Here is a 9,766-nt window from a genome sequence, read left to right as displayed (position 1 = left end):
CTTCTGGGTTTTACTTTTGTGCATCATTTAAAGACAAAACAGAACAAAACAAAACTGGTATCCCAGTTAGTAGTGAGTTATCTAGACTGATAGGTGTGTTATTTATCCAATGACATTATAGGACAGTTTTATCATATATATGAACTGGTATGTGATATTATTGAGTGTATTAAACAACTTTTGGCCAATAAGCACAAGCACACTGTAACTTTCAGCTAGGGAACCTGCTACTTTTCTAACCATGGGGTGAATATATTCTGTAGTATGTGGTATTTACTATTCATCTATAAATGGCAACCCACTCCAGTACTCTTGCCTGGAAAATTCCATGGACAGTGGAACCTGGTAGGCTACAGTCCATGGGGTTGCAAAGAGTCGGACACGACTGAGTGACTTCACCAGTCACCAGTATTTCATATTCTCAGAACAGTTTCTCCAAAATTACTGCTTACATGTGTAAAAGTAATATTCGCTATTCTTCATATAAACATGGTATAATGTTATGATGGTACTTGAAGTGGAAGTTTTAAAGAGGCTGGAGGTGCTTTCCAGGATATAATCAAGAAAGCAGAAAGTTAAGATCATCAAGGAGCTAGATCCCTCATTGCAGGGAAATTCTTTACCATTTGAGCTGCAAAGGAAGTCTAATTGATAAATGACAATTGACATTAAGAAGCCCATTATTAGCATCACCATTATCTGACTGATCAACATTTGTGTGAAGATACTTAGGGAAAAAAACAAAAACAAAAAAAACAACTATGGCAGCAATCTTATCCCCCATTTCAGAGAATCTGAGTAGATTTCAAGGGTGGTTGCCAAATCAATATATCAGGAAATCATCTCCAGAGGGACTTTGTAATAATGATTCTCCTATAGAATTGATTCAGTTATGCTTATTTTTTTCCAGTAACACAATCCCTCCACTAAATAGGCTATGAGTGTACTAAATTCCCATAAGTATACCTAGATCTGTTTCAGGAATCTAAATTCTGTAGTATTACTTTATGTGTTCATTCCTGCGTCAATACATCAGTCCTATTACTGTAGCTTTACAATGTTTAATATATTGTAGTATAAAAACATTTTCAAAAATATCTTGAATATTTTAAATCTCATTTTTCTAGATTAACTTTAAGAAAAGCTTACAAGTTTTCTTTAAAAATCTTCAGATTTTTACTGGGTTTATACTGACTAGATTTGAGGTAACTCGTATTGTTCTTCATATTTAGAATCATAATGCATTTATTCAGATATTTTTTGTATCTTTTAGCAATTGTTTTTCATATAAGCCCTACAGTTTGGGGATTTATTGCTGGTTATTATGGATATTTTATTGCTCTAAAAAAAAAATTTCCCTGCTCTAGTCCCTTCTGGTTCAGATGGTAAAGCGTCTGCCTAGAATGTGGGAGACCTGGGTTCCGTCCCTGGGTTGGGAAGATCCCCTAGAGAAGGAAATGACAACCCACTCCGGTACTCTTGCCTGGAAAATCCTGTGGATGAAGGAGCCTAGTAGGCTACAGTCCATGGGGTCGAAAAGAGTCGGACATGACTGACCGACTTCACTTTCACTTTCAGCTCTAGGTTGCAGAAACTTTTTTCAATTAAGATTTGTTGATATTTAGAAAAGGCTATTATTTTATTTATCTGATGTACAGTCACTTTACTGACCTCTTGTAGGAACAGATTTTTTTCACTGCTGGATTTTTTTGTTGACAATCATGACATTTGCAAATGATGAGAATTTGCCTCTTTTCCCCATGGTATTACTTGCTCTTTTCTTTTTGCCTTATTTCATTGGCTTTGAAAGTTGCCTGATTTTAATGGGAACATTTTCAATACTTCATCATTAAGTATATCTTTGTAGGACTTCCCTGGTGGCTCAGATGGTAAAGCGTCTACAATGTGAGAGACCTGGGTTTGATCCCTGGGTTGGGAAGATTCCCTGGAGAAGGAAATGGCAACCCATTCTAATACTCTTGCCTTGAAAATCCCATGGATGGAGGAACTTGGTGCAGGATACTATCCATGGGGTCGCAAAGAGCTGGGCACCACTGAGCAACTTCACTTTCTTTCTTTAGTAGGTCTCTAGTAGATTTTCTTTATCAAATCAAGCAAGCTTCATTCTATTACTATTTTACTGAGAATTTAATTTTTCAAAATACAGTCAGGATGATTGTATATCCATTTACTATATATGGTCTTTATAAATTCTTTTTTAAAGATTTATGAAGACTTTTTGTGATTTATTGCATCTTTAATATTATAAATGTTTTTATTTAAGCTAGGAAAATGTGAATTACTTGTTTAAATTTTATGCATAGTTAATGTGATATGGCAGAGAAGGCGATGGCACCCCACTCCAGTACTCTTGCCTGGAAAATCCCATGGATGGAGGAGCCTGGTAGGCTGCAGTCCATGGGGTCGCTAAGAGTCGGACACGACTGAGTGACTTCACTTTCACTTTTCACTTTCATGCCTTGGAGAAGGAAACAGCAACCCACTCCAGTGTTCTTGCCTGGAGAATCCCAGGGACGGGGGAGACTGGTGGGCTGCCGTCTATGGGGTCGCACAGAGTCGGACACGACTGAAGTGATTTAGCAGTAGCAGCAGCAATGTGATATGGAGTTATTTAAATCCTATAGTATCTTTTCTTGATTATTTATGTGAGAGTTCTGTTAAAATTTCACTCTGTAAGTTATACATTTCTCCTTATATTCTCACTGATTTTTTTCCCTTAAACTTTGATGTTGAATTGTTAGGTTCATAAAGATTCATAATCAAAAAAATATTCTGTTTTCACTTTGACTGGAAGTAACACTCCTAGTTTCTCTTGGTAAGCATTTACTTGGTGTGTTTTTCATCATCCTTTTATATCCAATTTTTTTGTTTTGATGTGTCTCCCCTAAACAGCATGTCATTAGATATTTTAGCTACTCATTCTGATAACTGATCTCTTAATTTAACATATTGACTTTAGTAGTGATAACAAATATTTGGTATTTTCTATTTTGTTTTCTTCCTCATCTATTTCCTATATTCAGCTGGATGTATTTACTTTGTTTACTGTGCCATTATGTCAGGAGAAGAAGGGGACAACAAGGGACAAGATGGTTAGATAGCATCATGGACTCAATGGACATAAGTCTGAGCAAGCTCTGGGAGAAGGTGAAGGACAGGGAAGCCTGGCCTGCTAGTCCATGGGGTCGGGAGTTGGACAGACAGGACAGATGGACTGAACAACAACATGCCATTTTTTTTCTGTCTAGGATTTTGGAAGTAATTTATCCCATCCTTGTCTTCTCTTGCTTGTTCTTAAATTTTAGAAAACTTTTATTTAAAGTTATTTTCTTCTATAATGTCAATCTTTCATGTCATTAATGGCCTTTCCAAACTAAATAAGACAGTTAATATATGCAGACTAATCCTAGCCCCTCATGATTTGTGGCTACTACCTGGAATCTTGTTTATAGATTTTTAAAAAATTTGCTTTACATTGTGACTCAATCTTTGGTCTAATTTTACCTTAATAATTGTAATGATATTCATAATTTCACAAAACTATGTTTCTATCAGTTTCAGTTATTTCTCTGCTCACTATCATCTCTTTTATTCCATATATTCCTCTTAGTTGAACATAGTTTCTACTTTCAGTATCCTCAAGTAATACTTTCAGGACCGTTTTATGGTGGTAAAGTTTCTGAGTCCTTTAGTACATAAAAGTCCCTTAATTTTGCCCCTAAACTTGGTAATAGTTTGGCTAAGCTCAGAAACTATTAAACATAATATTCCTTTAGAGCTGCAAGAGTATTATTCCATTTTGCTTATTACCTGAGAGATCAAATGAGAAGTCTGACAGAAATCTGAATATTGTTTCTTTAAAACTATCTTATGTTTTACCTCTCAGAAACTTTTAGGGCATGTCTGAATTTTCTTGGAGTCCAGAAATTTCAGGGTGTATCTAAATAAGATATTAATTTTTCTCACATACATGCAGACTTTTTATTGGATTTCTCTATAAGGGACAATAATATAAATTAAAAAATGTAAATCTGAAGTCATCTTAGAGGCCAACCAAATGCAAGGAAGATTAAAATTAAATGCTTAATCAAACGGTACCACAACACGTACCTAAAATCTACTTCCATGGCAGTAGTAGATTTAGATTCAGTTCAGTTCAGTTGCTCAGTTGTGTCTGACTCTTTGCAACCCCATGAATTGCAGCACGCCAGGCCTCCCTGTCCATCAACAACTCCCGGAGTTCACCCAAATCCATGTCCATTGAGTCGGTGATGTCATCCAGCTATCTCATACTCTGTCGTCCCCTTTTCCTCCTGCCCCCAATCCCTCCCAGCATCAGAGTCTTTTCCAATGAGTCAACTCTTCACATGAGGTGGCCAAAGTACTGGAGTTTCAGCTTTAGCATCATTCCTTCCAAAGAACTCCCAGGGCTGATCTCCTTTAGAATGGACTGGTTGGTCTCCTTGCAGTCCATGGGACTCTCAAGAGTCTTCTCCAACACCACAGTTCAAAGCATCAATTCTTTGGTGCTCAGCTTTCTTCACAGTCCAACTCTCACATCCATACATGACTACTGGAAAAACCATAGCCTTGACTAGACGGACCTTTGTTGCAAAGTAATGTCTCTGCTTTTTAATATACTATCTAGGTTGGTCATACCTTTTCTTCCAAGGAGTAAGCGTCTTTTAATTTCATGGCTGCAGTCACCATCTGCAGTGATTTTGGAGCCCCCAAAAATAAAGTCTGACACTGTTTCCACTGTTTCCCCATCTATTTTCCATGAAGCGATGGGACCAGAACCATGATCTTTGTTTTCTGAATGTTGAGCTTTAAGCCAACTTTTTCACTCTTCTCTTTCACTTTCATCAAGAGGCTTTTTAGTTCCTCTTCACTTTCTGCCATGGGCTTCCCTGGTGGCTCAGAGGTTAAAGCGTCTGCCTGCAATGCAGGAGACCTGGGTTCGATCCCTGGGTTGGGAAGAGCCCCTGGAGAAGGAAATGGCAACCCACTCCAGTATTCTTGCCTGGAGAATCCCATGGATGGAGGAGCCTGGTGGGCTACAGTCCACGGGGTTGCAAAGAGTTGGACACGACTGAGCGACTTCACTCACTCACTTTCTGTCATAAAGTTGAGCTATTTCAAATCCTGAAAGATGATGCTGTGAAAGTGCTGCACTCAATATGCCAGCAAATTTAGGAAACTCAGCAGTGGCCACAGGACTGGAAAAGGTCAGTTTTCATTCCAATCCCAAAGAAAGGCAATGCCAAAGAAGGCTCAAACTACCGCACAATTGCACTCATCTCACACGCTAGTAAAGTAATGCTCAAAATTCTCCAAGCCAGGCTTCAGCAATATGTGAACCGTTAACTTCCAGATGTTCGAGCTGGTTTTCGAAAAGGCAGAGGAATCAGAGATCAAATTGCCAACATCTGCTGGATCATGGAAAAAGCAAGAGAGTTCCAGAAAAACATCTATTTCTGCATTATTGACTATGCCAAAGCCTTGACTGTGTGGATCACAATAAAGTGTGGAAAATTTTGAAAGAGATGGGAATACCAGACCACCTGACCTGCCTCTTGAGAAACCTATATGCAGGTCAGGAAGCAACCAGTTAGAACTGCACATGGAACAACAGACTGGTTCCAAATAGCAAAAGGAGTACGTCAAGGCTGTATATTGTCACCCTACTTATTTAACTTTTATGCAGAGTACAACATGAGAAACGCTGAGCTGGAAGAAGCACAAGCTGGAATCAAGATTTCTGGGAGAAATATCGATAACCTCAGATTTATATTAAGCTACAGCAAAAACTTTAGAGATTTTAGAAACTATATAATGCAAATTTTAGAGACTATATAGTATGAAGTGGATTTGCTTTCCAGAAGACTGCTACATTGATAATTTGGATTCAACAGGACATTTGACCAGGAAAATGTAAGATGGTTGGAAGTAAAGCTAAATCAAAAAGAACAGGTATAGTGAAAAAACAAAAAATACATAGTCTCTTACCTATGGCTGATTCATGTTGATGTTTGGTAGTAACTAACAAAATTCTGTAAACCAATTGTCCTTCAATTAAAAATAAATTGAAAAAAATACATAGTTTCCAAACATGGTGACAGAGTTATTTTCTTCCTCTCAAGTAGCATATTCTCATGATTCTCCCCAATGGCTATTCAATCTGAAAGCTGCTGCTCTGGCCTTGCAGGTGGCTCAAGGTTTGGGTTGCACAGGGCTCTTCATGTAATTTAGCACAGATCTTAGAGAACTTATGATACTTGGGGATGGGGTTCCGTGGAACACAGGGAATAGGGAGGGGTTGGTGGTATGGAGATATGGTGGTGGCAGTGGTGGGCTTGGTTGGCTGCATTGTTAGCTATTCTGGATAAAGTAAACCCTGAAGCATCCCATATTAAGTATACCAAGTTTCCCCAGTTACTTTCAAAGAACTCCACACAACACCTTCAAAGTCTGAAGTCAGCAGCTGACCTGTAGTTAAAGCTGCAAGGCTCACAAACTCATCAAAGAAGCCAGAATGAGATGACCTAGATAGGAAATTCTAGCAATTATTCTCCATCAGTCTTTCTCCAATCTAAAATAAACATCTAATATACATGATGTGGGATTTAGAAAGCCACGCTGTAGCAAGCAGGGTATTCCGTCAAACTTATCATCAAACATCAAGGGAAACTAATGGTCAGGATATATTTTATCTTATTTTATTTAATACACAACTCCCAACATTATTCTAATTATAATGGGACATGGCTGAACAGGTAGGAGACAGATTTCCCACTGTGAATTCTTCTGATGGCTTCTGCAAGAATCATGGAGATGTCGATCACCTGTATTTTGGAGCAGTGCTTCATCTTATCCTCCTGAGGTACGGTATTGGTGACTACGACTGCTTCAAAGCCTGCACTGTTCATGCGAGTAACGGCTGGGCCAGTAAAGATTCCATGAGTCAAGATCGCATAAACTCTGGTGGCTCCAGCTGAGAGAAGTTTGTCGGCTGCGTGGCAGATTGTACCACAAGTGTCAGCCATGTCATCCACAAGGATAGCCACACGATACTTCACATCTCCCACTAGTACCATTCCGTCCACTTCACCGGCTTTCTTCCGTACTTTGTGAATCAAGGCAAAGTCCACATTCAATCTGTCTGCAATGGAGGTCGCTCTCTTAACTGCACCAGCATCTGGGGAGACTATCGTGCAGCTCCTCCAGTCAGAGATTTGCTCCTTTATCCACTTCAGGACAGCGGGTTCTGCACACAAATTGTCTACTGGGATATCAAAAAAGCCCTGAATTTGAGAGGCATGTAGGTCCATCGTGATGATATGATCTGCGCCTGCCGTTGACAGCATATCTGCAACAAGTTTGGCGGAGATCGGGGCTCGGCTCTCACCTCTCTTATCCTGCCGGGCATACGGGAAGCACGGGATAACTGCGGTAACCCGGCCTGCTGAAGCAATCTTGCAGGCATTAATCATGATCAAAAGCTCCATCAAATTGTCATTGATTTCGCCACAGCCACTCTGCACTATGTAGACATCCTCTCCTTGCACACTCTCGCCAATTTCCACGCAGGTCTCCTGGTTGCTTAATTTCTTGGTCACCACCTTGCCCAGCTCCAGGCCCAATCGGTCGGCGATTTTCTGGGATAAGTCCTGGTGGGAGCTGCCGCTGAAGATTTTGATATTTGGCTTTTTGGTCAACTGCAGTAGGCTCTTTGCGTCCATTGATCACGCCGGCAGCTGAGACAGGAACAAAACTCAGACGGCAGACTATGCCAGGCGCCACCTCGGGCGCCAGATACTGTAGACTCTAACTAACGGCTTCTGGTTGTTACTCTGTGCTTCCGGTCCCGTCAGGCGGTGCGCGATTTTAAACTGCTACCCTAGATCTTTAAAAAAAAAAAATTCCTGCTTGGAACGGACCTCACAAAAGAGAATTAAACATTTTTTCAGTTCGTGAACTTTTTTCCCCCTTCTGTTAGTGCCTGTTTTAGTTTCCAAGGGCAGCTTAAATCTGAATAAGTGAAAATATAAAATTTCTGTTAGGCAAAAAATGTAACTTCGAAAAGTTCTGGACTGGAGGAAATATCTAGAATGTGTCCTGAGTTCTTTCAAGCGAGGAAAGGTAAGTAAGAATAAACATATGAAAAAAAAAACACTAGAAATCAAGAAAATGATACATTTTCACACACCAGTTGAGCCAAAATTATGATAGATAATTCCTTCTATTCTAATGGGATGTTTAAGTGAGGGATTTTGTGAGGGAAATTTCGCATATAACCTTTGACTCAATGTGTCTTCTAGGAATCTACTCGCTAGAAATATTCTTAAAATATGTTGATAACTATTTCTTTCTGTATTAATCCTTTTAGTCAAAATTTCCTGAGGTATTATGTGTGTCAAGTTTTTGAGCCTTTTACAGAGTACAAGATGGTGAATGACGAATAGTAACTCTCTAGAATTGTTTATAAAAGCAAAATACGGAAACCAATAAATGTCTGTCAATAGCTAAATTATCAGGTAATGTATAGTTGGTACACAGGGCTGCTGTTAAAGAGATTGTAATAGTCATGCGAAAGAAATCATATAGAAGTATCTCCAATTTATTTTTAAATGTGAAAAAAATTCATAGAAATATGCATAATATATTTATGTATTTAAAATTAAGTAATATAGTCAGAGCATCAAATAATTATGGAAGTCTTTAAAAAATTATTATTTATTTTTGGCTGCCTGCGTCTTCCTTGCTGTATGTGGGCTTTCTCTAGTTGTGGCCAGCGGGGGCAACTCTCTAGGTGTGGGGCACCGGGTTCTCATTGCAATGGCTTTTCTTGTTGTAGAGCACTGCCTCTAGGGCACTCAGGCTTCCATAGTTGCAGCGTGTAGGGTTAGTTACCTTGAGGCAGGTGGAATCTTCCTGGATCAGTGATCAAACCCGTGTCCCTTCATTGGCAGGAGGATTATTAGCCATTCACTGAGCCACTAGGGACATCTTATTTTTATTATGATTACCTTTGGAGATGGGAGTAGGTTGATAGTAGTTGGGGTTAGTTATGCACAATTTATTGACATTGTTAATGTGGTATTTGAACCTTCATTACTTTTATAATTTAAAAAAGACTAAAAAAATATGTATGATGATTAACATCTTTTTTAGCAAATTTAAGTACACTGCTTCCAAATGCATTAGGGGCTGGAGTTAAGGGCTGAGACGTAGAGGGGATCATAGATACCAGGAGTTTTGACAACAAACTGTGTCATAAAAATAATGTAGACATTAGAGATCAGAAAACTTTATCATGTTAATTGTGTGTTTGACATTTGGTTCTGGGATATTTTTATTTTATCTAAAACCAAAATAATTATTTTATAATATTTTGAAATTACTAAATAATATTTTGAACCTTATAGCAGCCCATTTCAGTCCACAACCCTTCATTCATGTTCTTTCCTATCACAAAATCCACAGACACACCTATACTATATAATTCTCATCCTCAGCCAAGATTACATACAGTGATTTCTAAAGAAAATTCTGTGGCTTAATTTAGCAGCACTGAAAAGTACTTGCAGCTTTGATTAAAATGATTTTTCTCTTAGTGTTCTCAACATGTCACACAGTTTTCAGTTTTTAAAGAAAAACAAAACAGGTTTTTAAATAGACTTATTATTACGCAAATCGAAGTGAATGCTAATGTAAACATTAAAAACCATAGTTGGTTGCATTT

At 38.6% G+C, this 9,766-nt stretch overlaps 1 protein-coding gene across 1 annotated transcript; it reads right to left on the bottom strand.

Moving 5' to 3' along the window:
• Positions 1–6,724: 6,724 nt before the first annotated feature.
• PRPS1L1 (phosphoribosyl pyrophosphate synthetase 1 like 1) lies at positions 6,725–9,152 on the bottom strand. Its single transcript, XM_086397486.1, has one exon. It carries the CDS (start codon positions 7,761–7,763, stop codon positions 6,774–6,776), a length of 990 nt encoding a protein of 329 aa, XP_086253612.1. The 5' UTR covers positions 7,764–9,152; the 3' UTR covers positions 6,725–6,773.
• Positions 9,153–9,766: the final 614 nt, after the last annotated feature.

This window comes from Bos grunniens, chromosome 4 (assembly GCF_055505025.1).
Source record: "Bos grunniens cultivar Pamir isolate PY7600 chromosome 4, Bosgru_T2T1.0, whole genome shotgun sequence".
NCBI classification, from domain to species: Eukaryota; Metazoa; Chordata; class Mammalia; order Artiodactyla; family Bovidae; genus Bos; species Bos grunniens.
The sequence above is the reverse complement of the archived record's forward strand: the minus strand, read 5'-3'. Positions and strand labels throughout refer to the sequence as shown.